The sequence below is a fragment of the Branchiostoma floridae genome, chromosome 2, assembly GCF_000003815.2.
Source record: "Branchiostoma floridae strain S238N-H82 chromosome 2, Bfl_VNyyK, whole genome shotgun sequence".
Lineage (NCBI taxonomy): Eukaryota > Metazoa > Chordata > Leptocardii > Amphioxiformes > Branchiostomatidae > Branchiostoma > Branchiostoma floridae.
This window is the reverse complement of record NC_049980.1, coordinates 8519853-8537631: the sequence shown is the minus strand read 5'-3', so window position 1 is coordinate 8537631 and position 17779 is coordinate 8519853. Positions and strand designations below refer to the sequence as shown.

Here is a 17779-nt window from a genome sequence, read left to right as displayed (position 1 = left end):
GGCTGTTCACCTATCTAGAGAGAGTTGATGATATCCTTCCCTGGGAGCCAGCCGGGATCGGGCAGCTAGGACAGTTTATGTAGCGATAACTCCTTCAGGCTTAAACTCCCCTGGAGCACTAAATGTGAGATCTGCGGGCTGACTACCTTGGGTCCCTAAACAAAACTCGCTAGCTACCCGGTCCTGTCTGGCTCCCAGGGTAATGATATCCAAACTGACACTTTTTTTAAAGTATCAACATTTTGTGAAAAAAAAAAAAGTTACTGATATCATGCTTGTTTCTAATTACTAACAGCAGGGACTTTATAGGCTGTAAATAAAAGGAGTCCTTAACTATTTGACTAAATTTCTTTGAGTGCTCGATCCCTGACCAAGTGATGCCAAAGACTTTAGAAATGGTTCATGCTGCTCTCTCTGCTATTAAAGCACTCAGCACTGATTAGGAAGAGTATGGGAGTACACCACACATCACTACCAGCAGACTGACCCCTGTACATGTAACATATTGGCTTGGACAAAAGTGTGTGGCCTAAGGGCTACAAGAATGGAGATGGGAACCACCACTAAGCATTTGACACAGATGTACGGGCAACTTTAACTATTTTCAAGCAATAACAGATGGCAAATTCTAGTTGCAGACAACAAGACTTTATTCTGCTCAACTTATAATAGGAGGCAGAGTATATGAGCTTACTTGTCAAAATAGATTAAATATTTCCTATATTAATATAGTGCCCTAATATGTACACTTCACATATAAATATTAAATTATTTAGTAACATAACTTTTCATCAGCAATAAATAGGTGGTGTTATAACTAAAATAGAGGATCATCTTGTAATTTACATATCGTTAAAAGGGCGCAGTATTAAAACTTCAGTTAAACACAAAACAGTTGTCAAAACCTTTCCTCAACATGGATAACTAGTAGGAGTTATAATAACAACACTATCTATTTGCAATATACTAGTCAGTCTTACTCAACCGTTATGTACACAAGTTCAACACAGACCTGTACAGCACTCCAGGGTATTCTCCCCGACTTCTAACGTATTATTAGTATTTCATGAAATGAGATATCATCAGATATCACTTTAACTTTCAAGTTTCAATTGCACACATTCCTGCTCCAAGGTTTACCAAGGGAAGAATATTGTGAGCTATAAAATCAAAATGCAAAGAACAAAATTAACTCATCTCTCCACAAATCATTCCTACTGAATGTTTGTGCCACCAGAAGTTAACCATTGGCTGCACAGTCAGAATAATTTCTGCCTTGAATAGTATGTTGTAACAAGGAGCTTTCATCAACTCCTCAGTTATACTTTGATTCTTAGAGTCCTGCATTCGCTGAAGCTACATATTTTACTGGGATGTTGGATCTTCAGGCTGTAACAGGTGCTGTACGTCTCCTTGTTGCACATCAACCCATTGGCCGAATGGAACGCCCAGGTTGCCAATCGCAGATGCTGCCTCAGTTGCTTCGCTCGCTTTCCCGTCGTTGGAAGCATCAGTGTTGTACTCGTAAATGGCGCTTACTTGATACACTACTTGGTCGGACCCACTGGAGCCAGTAGTGATTGATGTAATGTTCGGAGCAACCGTGTTGTTGACATCAGCGGTAATGTTGTCAGTATCACTGTCTGTCTTGTTGATGTCGTTCTCGATGAAGCTGATGGCAGTGACGGGGACAGGGGCAGAAGCAGTGGTAGCACTTATAGTGGCATCAGAGGCAGAGACCAGGGTGAAGGTTGTCGGATTTACTGACGAGGTGGCGACGACAGGAGACACAGCACAGTCCTCTGTACTTGGAGCGGTGGTGGGCTCTGAAACATGGGTGATGAAACTCCCCTCAGCAACTTGACCTTGTCCTGCCTGGACAACTGTCTGGACAGTGGGAAGCATGGTGGAGCTTGGGCCACTGATGGGTGCAAGGATGCCGTTTTCAGGTGGAGAGCCAGTGTCAGACATGCTGTCTTTGACGTCCCACACTCCAGAGTCGTTCACTGTGTTGTTTCCTTCCACCTTGATGGCGATGTCTCCGGAGATGATCATGTTTGTCTCGGTTGTCTTGGGATGGAAGTCAGCTGCACTGGCAATGGCCTTGATGGCTTGTAGGAACTCTTGTTGCTTCTCGTCGATGAACTCCACCACGACTTTTGCATCCCCTTGGTTCCCAGAGTCGGCCCTGTCCGTGGTGGTAGGTGTTGTTTGGACGGCGCTGTAGTCGAATGCCTGTGTGGCATAGGGACTGTAGTTGTAGGTCTGGATGGGAAGCCTGTTGGGGCCCTGAGTGATGGGTGTGGAGAAACCTGTTGGCTGTGGGTAGCGCTGCTGCATATAGGGGGCTCGGAACTGTCCGCTCACGGGGTAGCACTGCTGTGTTTGGTAGCCATACATGGGGGACGACTGAGAGAAGGTGTTGAACTGAGGCAGCCTCTCCCCACTGTAGGTTGGGGCCCATCCGTTGTTGACAGCCATGCTACCGTTGGACCCCAAAGGCATGTTTGGCATAGCGGCCTGGCCATTCGGGATGGGGATCGGTCGGAATCCCACATTGCTGTTGGGGTGGGGGAAGGGTGTTGAGCCAGGGGGCCCCATACGACCTGAACAACAGAGAAACAACAGTACAACTTGTTACAAGTTATTAAGCAACAGATACCGTAAAATGACATACAGAATAAAAACTGAGGGAGGTAATTAATCTTTTACAACATTTTTATGTCCATTCTTTCCTTGGTTTTAAAATTACATGGCTTTTCTCTGCTATAATGTCAGAAAAAACACTTTGATAATTCACCCTTGTGTATTATAGACTAATATTTGCCCCTTACCTGGTGGATAATTCTCCTTGTTGGGCGTGTCCTCAGGTCCTGCACTGTCAGGTCTCTTCCTCTTCTTCTGTCTCCTCACCATAGTCAGGTCAGGCTGGCTTTTGCTGAAGTACCTGTTTCGGAAGCGATGGATGTCTTTGTTGCCCTCATGTCGAGCTGCCATGATGTTCTTCTTGAACTGCAAACAAACAAACAGACAAATTGCAACAACAATAGTCAACTGAAATATTCATATCTGTTGACAAAATTGTACCATACACAAAAAACTGCATCCAAGGTCAAGAGCTCTCCACTGAGGTCATGTAACTAATTTACTGTTTTCTATCCCTTGGTAGTAGTAATTATTCTTGCTCAGTGTAAATCATTACGGTATTGGTATGGTTGACAGGATTGTGAAGTGTTATCTACAAGATTATCCAATCAATGGTGGTCAAGATTTAGATTCTTATTGACAGGAACATTCTTTTGGGAGTTTAAAAAATCCTTACAACAGTGCCAAAAATTTAAATGACATTAAAAATCCTGTCAAAGAACAGAACAATTCAAATTGGAAAGAACATCCTGTCAATAGCCATACTAATTGACTACGACTATACATGCATGGTCACCTGATAGAGGTTGAGCTGTCTGACGAAGCTGTCCCAGTTGGCCGTGTTGAAGACGTCCAGTTGGCGGTTCTCCAACACTTCGTCCTTGAACTGGCTCTGCACGATCACCACTTCCTCCCCGGGCTCGTCCCAGTAGATAGACTTGATACGGGGATCGTTCACTAGTATCCACAACTTAGCCGGGAAGTGGTTGGCGTTTACGCTGAAAATGTTGGATATATTATAAGTACTTGCATTAGAATTTTAAAATTAGAAGATAAATTGAAAGCATAACATTCCGATTCTATCGTAGACAGACGTTACTGAACCAATCATCTCGGAAATTGTGATGATTTTTAATGGAATGACCCTACGTTACTCTCAAAGCTGAGGTTAGGTTTTGGCTGATTGTTGACGCTTTTATAGACGTTTTATTATTGACTGACGGAAAAACGAAAACCTGGCAAAATAGAAAGCCCGATAAAGCGCATAAAAGACGTCAAAAAACAGCCTCTGCCCGCAAAGTAGCCTTACGAGAGCATGGCGCCTTCAGTCGCCCACCACTTATCTCATATTTCATAACGGATAAATCGTCGTATCAATAAGCAACGTTGCATATTAGGATGTTTCTTTGATTGCGAATTTACTCAGAATAGTAAGTTTATATCTTAAATCATCAATGAAATTGAAGTTTCCCAACAGGTGAGTGTCTTTTCGAACGACAAAGACCACCAAGTGTTATAGAATGCAATGTCTGTCAGACAGTCAGACAAGGCCCCTCAACTACATAACTTTCTCAAGAATCTCGCGTTTCAATCCTGTTAAACGTAACGTTAACGTGAGAATGATACAAGCTGAACGGATGCGATTGATCGTTTAGGCAAGCACTCAACGGTGTTCTTGATGAAATGCACTTCCGATCAACTCAAATCTCTCTCTCTTTGCCGGGGTATTTAAATCACAGCTGTTTCTGAAGGTCAAAGTCTATATCTCAAAATTACAGGACTGTCGTCTGAAAACTTTTAGCAGAAAATACTGCCATCTAGATTGTAGTTTTGTTGAGTCAAACATCTCAGGCAAAAGATTTCTATGGTCTGTATAATTTGGTGCAAAAGTATCGAAAAATGGTTCATACCTGTACGTGATCCGTGAGATTTCGTCCGAAACGCTGAAGTCGTTCCAAAACATCTGAGGAAGTCCTAGCGGTCCTACCGCTTGCTGTACAAAGTCCTGCGAAGTCATTGCCATCGCCTGGGTAGCCTGAGCGTCTTCCATTTTCAAAATCTGACGACAGGTGACCTAAAGAGTCTGAGGAAAAGTTTGAAAAGTTAAAAGTTCGTAGAAATTACCTCAGGGCGACATCGTTTGGCAAAGAAATCTACACCGAAACAAACATCCGAACAAACACACAAACTCCTTTCTTTTCTCACCTGAAACAGCTGATTTTCCTAAGAAGTTGGGAACAAAGGAAAGGGAAATCGAAAAAGAAACGAGACGACTTCACGGTTCGAAACCAGAATGTCGTTGGAAAGAACTTGAAGAACGTCCGAACACTATATTCCAATGTTCTGGAAGAACTAGGCGGGGCTGTTTTAGAACACGCCCATGGGCTGACCAATCAGCGCGCGTCTTGAGAATTCCCGCGAAAATGGGGCACATTTGAATGTTTGTTGTGCTGCGTTCCCTTTAAAGTTTCTTGAAGATTACGCCGTGCTTCAAGTACTAACAGAAAACTCTACAAAGCGTAATGCGATAATAAATGCATTTGTAGTCTATTCAGAGAGGGTCTGCCGCCATAATCTGGGCACCGAGATGAAAACAGTGACGTGTTCGTTTCGTGTCAGCGCGCAGACGATACCCTGAGGTAATTCGTAGGTCAAGGAAAAATGGCGGCGGGCGATTTGGAGATTTCAATTTTGTAGCCCCCGATTTACAGGTTTTTGCACCTGTTTCCCTAACGTACCAGCCAATAGAACACCCTACGAACCGACGAACTGTCACATGCCCTATTAAACAGTAAGTAGGAATTGTCTATATCGTCTGACATGGCCGTATTTGTGTTTTTCGCTAGTGCTTTGAGCATTTTGATTCCAGGGTGGGAGGGGAGGATGGTACTGTGTATCGTGTTTTCAACTGATTATAATATCGTTGCAGTGCATGTCACGTTGTTAACATGTACATCATGCTTCAAATCAGACAGCACAAAAATGTCACTCAAGTTTATGAGCTAAAATTTACTAAATCAATTCGGGCATCCTTTATACAATTCTAAAAGTCGCTTCTTTGGGGAAAATATAATTATTTGCACCAGCACGGCAAAAGAAAATGTTGCTATATTTCAGGTGTAACAAAATATCCTGTTACGCAAATCACAAACTAAATCACAGAAGCCTTATACAGGTAAAACTAAATGACAGCTTGCAACCTTCAAATGCAAGGAGGCTATCGTTGGCTACCGAAGAAGAAAAAAGAATGCCTTGTAAGCATTGCACATGTTTCCAATTTCTAGTGGTGAACACTCCAGTTCCACATAGCCTGAAGTCTGAGGCTAAAAAGGCTGCCAAGATTTTGAGGGACTTCACAGTACCAAGTGCAAAAACTGGACCAGACAAGATCATACCAGGTTAGCAACTTACAATGTTAACATTAAGGGAGAGGGAAGGGTGTCACTAAACAACATGCTTGGACAAAGACCACTTAATTACAAACTTAAGGCACATGTAACTAGTACCGGGTCTAATACCATGGTTTCAGAACATCTGATGGATGTAAATTTTATTGGTATTCAATCCCATTGTTTTGATAATGAATAATTATGAATACAAGAAAAGAGGTGCATGTGTACTAACTTTGACTTCTTTTGCTATGTTGTTACTTTCTAATCGGGTTAACTGACGTTTCACCTTTGTCCTTCTTATGATACTCCTTGGTTGATGTTTGTATTTGCCCAGTATCTATCCTGGCCCGTGCCCGTGGACTTGCTGTCCTGACTGTGTTCAAGGCGGGGTTCCTTGTCAGTGCAAGAGGAGGCAGTGGCATTGTCATTGCCAGAATATCTGAGTCTCGTAAGTTGCTGTAGGACACAAATAGTATTCATATCCTATTATGTAGTCTCCATGGGTGCCATACGGAAATGTTCAGCAATAGGATATTTTCAATCAAAATGTGAAGTTTTGTCAATACCATCATGTATAATGACATGTAATTTAAAACTGAAACTACATTTAAAAACATATTTAAAACAATTTCTGCCACAAAACTTGACCTACGATTGTCCAATATGCTAATTATGGTTACCATGGCAACTGTTGGACATTTTTGTTGACAGGGTGGTCAGCACCATCTGCAGTGGGTCTTGCAGGACTTGGAGGTGGATTTGAAATTGGAGCTGAAGTAAGCATCATGCATCATGCATCATTACTCTCTCAACCTTTCATTAAATTTAGTACTACAAATGTAGTAGGTTCATATTGAAAAACCACACGCTTTTCACAATATATGTATCTGGTTTTCTTTCAGGTCACAGACTTTGTCATTATTCTGAATACCCAGTCAGCTGTAGATGCTTTCTCTAAGGGTGGTAACCTTACATTGGGTGGCAACTTCACCATTGCAGCAGGTGTGTGACTCTCAAATTATTTACTCTTTTGTCATACTACATGTATTCTGAATTTGAACTATGATAGCGTAGAAATTATATATCATGTTCTGTCATGTTCTAAAGATCACATAATTTGACAAAACAGGGCCACTTGGAAGGAATATGGAGGGAGATGTTGCTGTCAGAAGCCCATCAGCTATTTACACCTACAGCAAAACCAAAGGTCTGTTCGCTGGGATATCTCTGGAAGGGACTGGGATCATCGAAAGAAAAGATGCAAATAGAAAGTAAGTTTAAAAACAAATTTTGAATGTTTTTGTTGCTTGCAACTCTCATCTCATCTCATCGTTTGGCTGCAGCGCAACTACTACCCGGTAGTATAAGAAAATGTGGGATAATCCAAAGGCTCACAGCATTTTGGTGATGTTACTACCGAATTGCATTTGTTGTCTACTAAAACTAAACTATCATGGGCATGACTTGAAAAAAGAAGCCTTAAGAGCATGAACTTGTCTTTTATGATTGCTATCACATTGTAAGTGCTTCTCATGTGTTTCTTTTTACCTTCGGCAAGAAGGTTATATTTTGGGTAGTGTTTGTGTGTATGTGTGACTATTTTTTTTTAAATGACAAAAGTTTGAATACCTGTTGTCCAGGTTTTATGGCGGAGATGTGCGGGCATACGAGATCCTGAATGGGACAGTGCACCCTCCATCACTGGCGGACCCTCTGTATGAGATCCTCCACAGACATTATGAAGCTGCAGAGAAGATCCTTGTGGAGGCAGCCAAGAAGGCTGCTGTGAAGAAAGCTACAAAAGCTGACCGTCCAAAGGTGTTTTTTCATTGTCTTTCATGTTAGCAACTCTCAGTATTGGCTATGTTCATGCATTCTGTCAACACTGCTAATCATTTGCCTGGATGGTCTTCTATAATTGTAACATGATTCACATCCTTTGTACCTACCTTCCTAGGTAATTTGTATGATTGATGGATTCTTCTGATTCCCTAGAGTTTCAGTTTTGGATCTTCCAGAAGCAAGTCCTTGAAGAATTCTTCCACTTCAGGTGTGTGAAACAATATTTTATGCTTTCAAATAGGCTTGTATTGATTATCATAGTGTTATGCATCAATCTAGTTTTATAGACTGTAAATTTGAATTGGCTTACTAAATCAACCTACATCAATAGAGTATTCATTATCATATCTTCATCTTATAAACAAACTATGCTTTTGTTTTCTACTCACTATCGAGTCTTTTGTGCAGATGTGAAACCGTCCAGGAAAACGAGGTCCAAATTCACGTCAGCGAGGAGATGTACCAGTTTGGTGGAGGAGCGTACAGCCAGTGAAGAAGGTTGGTGGTGATTTGCTGATTTTCATGTCATTTGCCAATATGATTTTGCTGGAAATGAGATGTTTGCATGTAGGTGTAGTGAAAAAGTGTCAAAGGGACTATCTTGTTATTGTTGAAATGCCTGGTGTAGTTTCAACACAACATTCTGACAGAGAACACAGTGTAGTTACACTCATTGGCACCTGACTTAATTTTTTTTCTAGGGCATTAATTAGTGGTAAGTGTTTGCTGTTTTGCTAACCACAACTATTTTTCAGATCTACAGAGCATCATCATGGACAGACTGGCCTGCCCATTTGAAGTCACAGCATTGTTCAGCTTTGCGGGAGAGCTGCCCTGTGACCTGTACTTCCAAGAGGGAGACAAGATCACTGTCCTGACCAGAACTCACACCCAAAATGACTGGTGGGAAGGGAGGTTAAAGGGCAGGAAGGGGATCTTTCCTGCCAATTATGTGCAGCTACCAAGGCCTTAGTTCTTCATAGACACATCTTTGTCTTTTCCATGTGTCTTCTTCTTTATCCGTCCGCTTATAGCGTCTGGGGTGTCGCAGGCTTTTCCATGTGTTCCAACAGTTAAGGTGGCAACATGTATTATCCATGGACAGCAAATACCCTTGTTTTAGGGGATGGTCTTTTCTATGTTACAATGAGTATGCATGCTGATTAGTGGGATCAGCTCAATACTATGCACAATATGGGGTGTTGCTGCGCACAGCATGCAGTTTTGTTGCAATAACGAATCTTATATCTATACAGATATGATTTTAATAATGGCTGAAGACTGTACATTATGACCATCCCTTGCAGGCATGTTACACGTAGCAGCTTGCCGTTACATGTTCAAGTTGCGTAGACCATGCATCTCAGGTTTGAAGATAGAAGATGCACTATCCCCTCTGAGTGAAGCTGCCAGTTTAAACACTATTAATAGCTACATGTAATATGTATAAAATGTCCATTGTGTACAATGTATCTTATGTTTGTGACCTCAATATGGGAAACATGGTGGAAACATTTTTGTTACAACATCAGATAAAACAGATGAATTCTGCTGATACTGTAACAAGATGTTAGGTTTGGCATGTTTGTGTGTCACATCTTGTAGGTGGCAATATTGTGCAATTTTTCTGACCAGTTCGGGTTGAGGAAGAGTTCAGAAGATGTGTATGAGAATCAATAGTGTAATGTGGTTTTATAGTGGTGCAGAGATGGAAAGCTGTGTTTTACATGTGAAATGATCAAGATTCTTAACTCTTTTGAAAGCAAGTATTTAGGATGATTTTAAGATGTGGCAGACAACAATTAGTACAAGTGAGAAACCTTTGCAGGTCTTCCATGGCCTTAGTTACATGTACATGGTCACTATCATACATATCCTTTTTTTTCAGAGCTTGTCAATCTAAAAGTGCCCTTCAGCATAACCATGCTTTTACTTTATTCTTAAAGGATGATCCTAATATGACTTTCTTGGAGTTGAGTGTAATAATCATAATACATGCAGTCAGCATTATATATCATTAAGGCAAGCTTACTACTGAGATTTTCAATTTATTTTTTTACTTTTATGGCTATAAAGCATTATATATGTTTGGTGGTGAAATAAAGAGTCAATACCAATAATACATTCTTCAGTTGAATACAGTATCTACTTTTTTTCAGCTTTATTGCCAATAGCAATAGTTGCAGTGATACCATCATAAGCCTGATAACTGATATAATCGTTTCAATTTTTCAATGTTAGTTTAAACACTGTTTCAGTGCTCGTGATACAAGGACAGGTTGCCAATGATGATTTTCATAAAATCACCATTTCATAACTTCATACATTCATTTGTCTAACAAAGTCAGAAACGAGCGCCCTAAAACTTTAAAGAACAGGGTTATGAATTCTAAGATCACATTAAATTTAGATTCTACAATAACCAAATTCCTTTTTTAACTTTTAAGGTATGAATCTCACTTCACAAGAGATGGAATATTTGCACCAACATCCCACCAAGGGGATTGCAACAGTTAATTTACTAGTGCTAAATTATAGATAAAATTCTTTGCAGTTTTGCAAGATAAAATTTCTGCCATTTAAGCATTATATGCAAATTTCATACTCTCCACAGTTCTGCTACAGAAGAGTGTACAGTAGAAGTTCCAGGACTCTACACTGTCTCCAGGAAAGCCGTGCAGCACCGTACACACTGCTGATACACTCGCTCAAAATCCGAGTCTTCTCCCTGCAAAAATATTGCATTCAATAGCTTAATGTGTGTGAAAAAAGGGTACATGGTTAATCAAAAATTGTAACTGTCAAAAGGGTGAAAAAGAATGATATATATTAATAAGAAATCCTATAAACACCTAAAACTGACACTTGAAGATAACAGTTTATTGTACATAAAGTGATACTTACATAGTAAGGGTCTTCAATGACCTCTTTCCCCTGGGGATCATAGCTGCCTAGTAGCTTCACTGTTGCTGTGGAGCCTGCAGGCAGCATGTTTTTCAAGTTGCTACAGAAGAAAAATAAGTAAATGTTTTACAAACAATGTTCATGAAGTTAATCAAGACCCTGAGTGATGGAAAAAAATCTACATCTATTAGTCAATCTTATACATTATAGGTATAAAATTCTTGTCAACCAGTGTTCTTGAATTGAACACAATACATGTTTATAACAATGCAAAATTGAAATAAACATTAATATCAACAAAAGAATTGAATAGAATCTGGAACTCTCTTTATTTTTAAAACTTTCACATTCAATGCTCAAAGTGTTTCACCTGATGTTGTTATGATCCATACCAAGGATGTACTGAAACTTGGTGAAATCCTCTTCTGTCACCTTTCACATAGAAAAACATGCATGTCAAATGCAGCAACTGAAAGTATAGTATGTATATGTATATTTATAACATGTCAATGATGAACTTGTTACTTCATGTGTATGTGAGTATTTCATCACATTGCACTGTGATGTCATTGAAACCAGCCACGCAAAATGCCAGGACATTTATTTATTTATTTGCTAATGACCTGGGCACTCCCAGTTTTGTAGAGATACTGGGAATGGTTCCAAGGCTGCATGCACAACAAGTTATATTCATGATGAACAGAAAAGATGAACAATACACTAACCTTAGGTATAGTACACTTACTTGAACATGTACATGTAAACCAGTTCATCTCACCCACTCTAACAAACCCATTTGAGTTTTTCACTATTTCCATTTACTTTCAATAATATACTTTTCCCATCAATACAATTCCGTAAGCTGTGACGTGTATTACGTCGTTGAAGGCTACACATCCAGGTAACAAGATGCACCAAATAGCAGTTACTCTAGCAACTGGATCTTGACATCTACATGTATAGATTCAAACTGCTATTTGGTGCGACATGATGTATCATTTAGTTCCAGCAGGTGTTACAGAATGGCTGAAAGGAAAAAATGACGTCTGCTAATGGTTGAGAACAAACAAGCTTATGAATATGATAGATGCAAGCTATGGGTGGCTACTGGTACAAAAACGTTTTTTCTTGTTGGAGCAGTCCAGAAAAAACAGACCTGAAAAAAATCAGTGGACCGGATTTGGGACCAACTTTGGGGCTTACAAGAAAATAACAAGAGTGAAGTAAAGGAGAGTTGATGCACTACCAAAAATGCCTTTTCTTTCTTTCTTGTTTTTTCTTGTACAGAGACATTTTTGTCTTCATATAAGATTTTTTTCCGGACTATAAGAAAACAGATTTGTCCACAAATTAAGCAATTTTTTACTTACTGAATTTTCTTGAAGCAAGACTATATTTCTTACAGGTATCTCATAAAGTTTAACTAGAATGTCAGTCTTACAGTAAGATTTTTTTATAAATGTTCTTGTGCCTATATTCTTTCACTAATATATTGTCATTTGAAGCCTTGTGTTCAACAATCCTTTTCTCACATGAAGATCAGAAAGTCTTTTTGCCTAGAAACATTTTCTTACTTTGAAGATTGGTGCTTTTACAGCAAGACTGTCTTTCTTACTTCAAGAGCACAATTCTTGATGCCTAGAATTATTTTGAAATTCTTACTTTCAAGATTGGTGTTCTCACACCAAGAATTAAAATTCTTACTTTGAAAATTGGTGTTCTTACACCAAGAATACATTTCTTACCTCAAGAGCACACTTCTTATTGCCTAGAAATATTTTCTTACTTCCAAGATTGATTTTCTCACACAAAAGAATAAATTTCTCATATCAAGAGTAAAATTCTTTATTGCCTAGATACATTTCTTATTTCCAAGACTGCTATTCTTACAACAAGAATACCTTTCTTACTACAAGTGCACAATTCTAATTGCCTAGAAATATTTTCTTATTTTCAAGATTGGCATTCTTAAAACCAAGATTAAATTTCTTATAACAAGAATAACTTTCTTACATCAAGACAACAATTCTTATTCCCTAGAAATATTTTCTTACTTTCAAGATTTGTGTTCTTACACCAAGATTAAATTTCTTGTATTAAGAATAACTTTCTTACATAAACACAACAATTCTTATTGGCTAGTAATATATTCTTACTTTCAAGATTGGTGTTCTTATACCAAGACTAAATTTCTTACGGCAAGAGTAACTTTCTTACAGCAAGAGCACAATTCTTATTCCCAGAAATATTTTCTTACTTTCAAGATTGGTGTTCTTATACCAAGATTAAATTTCTTATATCAAGAATAGCTTTCTTACATCAAGAGCACACTTCTTATTGCTAGAAATATTTTCTTAATTGTTCTTACAACAAGAGTAACTTTCTTAAATCAAAAGCACACTTCTTATTGCCTAAAGATATTCTCTTATACATCTGAGATTAATATACTCTTACACCAAGACCAAATTTCGTACACCTAGTGACCTAGGGTACTACTTTGCTGTGCTGATATTGAAGTGTTTGTATTAACATCTTGCTAAATATAAGTTCAAGACTGAATTTCTTACACCTACACAGTCACATAGAAACCATTTCTTAAAGTAAGATTGAGGTTCTTGTATCATGAACTGGTCAATGTTCAACATTATTGCAGATACCAACAGATTTAGATTATATATGATTACGGCTGGGTATCGGTACAGCGTACCGGTACAAAAACCGGTTTTTCTTATTGGACTGGTCCAGAAAAACCGGACCTGAAAAAATTAGGTGGACCGGATGTTGGACCGATTAGAAAATTAACATATTATTTGATCAGGCATTCACACGTTTTGGCGCTTGCAGTTGGAAGAAAATGACAAGAGTGAAGTAGAGTAGAGTTTATAGTAATTTCTACCAAGGTTTACAGTCAATCGTACAGGTGCAGTTAGCGTTGTAGGATTTTAAAACACCGGTGTAAGTCTAATACTCCACCAAACAGATTTCTTTGTAGTGAAATGGACCATTGATATGAGTCATAATGAATCAGGTCCAGGTTCAGGTCCGGACCTGGACCTGATCCTCTGGACCTGGACCTGAATTTTCTGTACCGGTACCCAGCCCTATATATGATGCTTGCTTATAAAAATCCATTTTCCTGATACTGAGCATACTAATAACTTAATTATTGTCCTTCTAAAACAGCACCATTACTGCTGTAATGTTGTTGATGATGGTATCATAATCATAATACATGTCACTTGTTCTTGTTGAAAGCTTTTCCAAAGTTGAGATGGGGGCATCCTCTTTGGTCCAACTGGTTTCCACGCCTAGAACACAGACAGTTTATGAACAAGCAATTCCCTGATGAATGCCCCCCTCCCCCATAAGGATTTTGGACATCAACATCTCTATACTTTTCCTTCCTTAAAAACATCATACTTACGTCTTAGTGTTTTGGAGGAATTCATGCAAGTGTTCACTTCTACATTCTGCAATTACTGGTCGCCTTATCATGCATATGCAACCAAAGAAATGTGAAATTAAAATACTTTGAAAACCAAGATGGCTGACGTACCTGAATAGATAATGTTCCAAGCTTGACTTCGGCTTTGGTTGCACTTTGGAGCTTAGAAATGCAAGGCCACATTGTAAACAGGGTCCCAGGCGATACAGGAAAGTGTCCTAAAGAAATCTACCATATCTGTGCCCTGTATTTGTAAGATCTAATGCACATCAGACAAATAAACCTGGAGAGGCAGTTTGCATGCAAGCTGTAACTGTCTAGAATTTGAAATTTGCAGCAAAGGATGATGGGATTAATTTCCCATGATCCTTAGCAAAATTGTTGTCTTATTACCAGAAAAATATAGAATTAATTTCTTAAACTCTGATCTGATATTGAGAAAATAGACAAAAATTATGCTGGTTCCAACTAATTGTTCTTTACATCTTGATAGACACATGGATTATGATAAACAGTGTCTGCCAAGAAGGTCAATGGAAAAGTTTCTATATGTGCTAGTTTTTATTAGATATTTTGAATAAAAACAACAATCACGAACATTCAAGAGTCTTATGCTAGTCAAAGCTTGTTCTGTAATTTCCTGTTTTGTTATTAGTATTCAGTCAAGTAAGTCAAGGACCATACTCTTGTACCTGAGTTCTTAATTACCTAGAATTATGATAGATTTTGCAAATCCTCCAGATTTCTAGAACACTCGTGAACGCTAACATGGCTAATGTTATATGAGAAATACTTTCTTCACTTACGAAAAAAAATGCGTTTATCAAAGTTTCTGGATACAAAAGACAAGAACATTCAAGATTATTATTCCAGTAATTCCTTGCACTTTATCTTGTACTTAAATTATCTTGAATGTTCTTGTTTTTCTGAGCAGTATACCTGAGGAAATGTAAGAACGAAATTCTTGTTTTTTCTTGAACATTCCCCAAAAAGCAAGAATAGAGTTTCTCGATGTTTCTTAATATGTGAAACAAGAACATTCAAGACTTTTGTTACAGTAACTACTTGTTTTTATATCTTGATGTTCTTGTTTTTTTCTTACTATAAGAAAATCAAGAGGGCGTAGAGAAAAATTCTTGTACTTTCTTAAATAATGGCAAGAATTTCAGTCTGCATACAAGAATACCAAGAATATTTGACTTACATTTCTTGAAAATTCTAACGGGAAAAAGTCTTTTTGAGAAATTATTTCTTAGCTTAAGAAAAGTAAGGACATTTCTCTTGTTATAATAATTTACAAGAAAATGGTCTTCGAATGATCTCTTTCTTTTTTTCTTATTCATTCTTATTTCTTCTTGAAATTTCTTCATGCAAGCACATGTGTCCACGAATTAAGTAAAATGTTACTAGCCAAGACAAAACAAGACAAATATTTTTCGTAGTGTGGTCATTTTTACTACATTTCTACACTAGTGGACGTCAGATACCCTCACCAAACAGAATCCTTTGTAGCAAAAAGTTTCCACAAATAATTTGGTCCTGGTTCAGGTCCATACCTGTACCTGATACTCTGGACCATACTTGTACCTGAATTTTCTGTACCGGTACCCACCCTTAATATTTGCAAGCCGGGCACTACACATGTACAAGTACCTGTCTAGCAATCTGTTCCTTATAAACGCCATGCTTCCTCATGCAGGCCTGACCCCTCTCATCTGGTGGGAGCCCCACATTCCAGTCGCAAGTAGCTGCACTGTCTACTGTCCACTACAACATAGTTAATAAAACACCTGTTAGAACACACAGGTTAGTATGTTTAGAAAGAGTAGGATAAAACAAGTACCTGCCGCACGATGTGGCCATACGGCACTGAATGCTTTTGTAGACAGGCCCTTGTCCTTGGGTCTGCTCTGTTCCCTACGTGCATGTCAATTGTTGCTGCACTGTTGATTTCCCACTGTCACATGTACAGAATTGAACAAACATGGGACAAAGTTCCTCATGTCATTGTTTAAGCACGGGCTATAGGCCTCGGAATTATTGTTGAGATAGCGGGGGCCAATGGGCGCGAGCCATAGCGGGGGCCAATGGGCGCGAGCCTCCAACCCGGAAGCGCTCCCGTCATCCTTTGCGCCGAGTTATCCCTAACCCGCCTTCGGCGCCCGCCTTTCGCCAATCTTCGGGTTCGGCACCCGCATTTCGCCCCCATTTCGCCGATCATTCCGAGGCCTATAGCCTATGGTTTAAGTAGTGATAATCTGGTGTGCTTAACACAGACATAAGCTGTATGCTGTAATCCAACATGGTACAGATCACAGATGAGGTCAAATGAAAAGCCGCGACAGGGGTCCGAGATAGTGCGCGACAAAAATGTGACAAAAGGGTCTCGAGGGTCCGTGTTTGAGTCCAAATTTCTCGTAATCTGCTGCGGAGTGGCATTTGATACTGGCATGGCTAAAAAGCGTAAGAAGTGATGTGTTTTTGGTGCAAATTGCATTTTCATGACGAAAATATAGGTGATGGGTTTATTTCCATGTCAAAATTCCCATGATGTGCGGGGAGCTAGCTGGTAAAAAATCCCAGCCACTACTTACTAGTATCCTTGCGATCCAACCTCTGCTTGGAGAAAACTACTGTGACTCTAAGTCTAACATATCTACACCAAATCATATTCTATCCAGCAATTTGCATATTCACCTGGTCCAGTTGACCCTTCTCCCTCACCAGGTGGGTGAAAACAGCCTCTGCTATCGGTGACCTGCAGATATTACCTGTTTGAACACATAGAACTGTTATGCTCATAGACTTACTTTTCTAACAATTTTCTTCATCAATCACTACACAACTCCAACGTTATCAGTAATGTTTATGATATGAGGATGGTATTGTCATAATTGCCATGCCAGGAACATCATGTCAATTGTGCAAAAAAAATGTCTAATTGACAGGATTATCCTCAGGGCTAGGGATGACTGGATCATAAAGTGTCATAAATTTAATGAGATTATTATAAGAGCGTCCTGTCAACAATGTCCCAAATATTCTTATTGACAGGAACATTCTGTCAATTGTGCCCCAAATATCTTTATTGACAGGATCATTCGCAATAGTGCCCCAAACTTTCTTATTGACTGGAGTATCCTAGCGTCTTTGATGTCCTGATCAAAATCCTCTTACTTAATGCCGTATGACGATAAGATGATTTCTGAGTCTGACATTTGATTTTGAGACTTGAATCATTCACGTGAAACTGAAGCAATTGTGATATTTAACAACTTACCAAGACAGACGAAAAGCACAGATTTCTTCCCACTTTTGGCAGCCATGGCTTTGCAGGTTTGCAGCCCACAACCAACTTACAGTAAATTGTCAGACTAAATCAGACCAATTGTTGTCAGACTGTTCAATCCAGACCAACTTTCAGCAGCTCGAGATCAGCTGAGCTGCTCTGCAATGGGTCATGTAGACGGGTCCACTTTTCAAACGGGTAGGTCTTTGTCTGTTTTATTGATTTCATTCGACTCAAGTCTCCCACGTTTATATAATTCAC

At 39.2% G+C, this 17779-nt stretch overlaps 3 protein-coding genes across 5 annotated transcripts; 1 reads left to right on the top strand and 2 right to left on the bottom strand.

Annotated features, from left to right (window-relative positions):
• Nucleotides 1–632: 632 nt before the first annotated feature.
• On the bottom strand, nt 633–5035 carry LOC118409506. The gene is made up of 5 exons (XM_035810570.1): nt 4852–5035; nt 4557–4729; nt 3443–3644; nt 2835–3012; nt 633–2606 (listed from the first exon to the last, which is right to left on the bottom strand). Exons 2-5 carry the CDS (start codon nt 4694–4696, stop codon nt 1366–1368), a joined length of 1761 nt encoding a protein of 586 aa, XP_035666463.1. The 5' UTR covers nt 4697–4729; nt 4852–5035; the 3' UTR covers nt 633–1365.
• Nucleotides 5036–5118: 83 nt separating this feature from the next.
• LOC118409508 (SH3 domain-containing YSC84-like protein 1) lies at nt 5119–10004 on the top strand. The gene is made up of 10 exons (XM_035810571.1): nt 5119–5437; nt 5931–6044; nt 6373–6486; nt 6750–6814; nt 6941–7040; nt 7168–7309; nt 7679–7856; nt 8034–8088; nt 8289–8378; nt 8636–10004. Coding segments are annotated over exons 1-10 (1077 nt in total). The 5' UTR covers nt 5119–5436; the 3' UTR covers nt 8854–10004.
• LOC118409509 (low molecular weight phosphotyrosine protein phosphatase-like) lies at nt 9769–17691 on the bottom strand. 3 transcript variants are annotated; one of them, XM_035810573.1, is made up of 6 exons: nt 17510–17691; nt 16927–17000; nt 16073–16186; nt 11155–11216; nt 10785–10884; nt 9769–10608 (listed from the first exon to the last, which is right to left on the bottom strand). In XM_035810573.1, exons 1-6 carry the CDS (start codon nt 17553–17555, stop codon nt 10534–10536), a joined length of 471 nt encoding a protein of 156 aa, XP_035666466.1. In that variant the 5' UTR covers nt 17556–17691; the 3' UTR covers nt 9769–10533. The 3 variants fall into 3 exon arrangements, with proteins under 3 accessions (XP_035666466.1, XP_035666465.1, XP_035666467.1); XM_035810572.1 differs by lacking the exon at nt 16073–16186 and adding an exon at nt 15883–15996; XM_035810574.1 differs by lacking the exon at nt 16073–16186.
• Nucleotides 17692–17779: the final 88 nt, after the last annotated feature.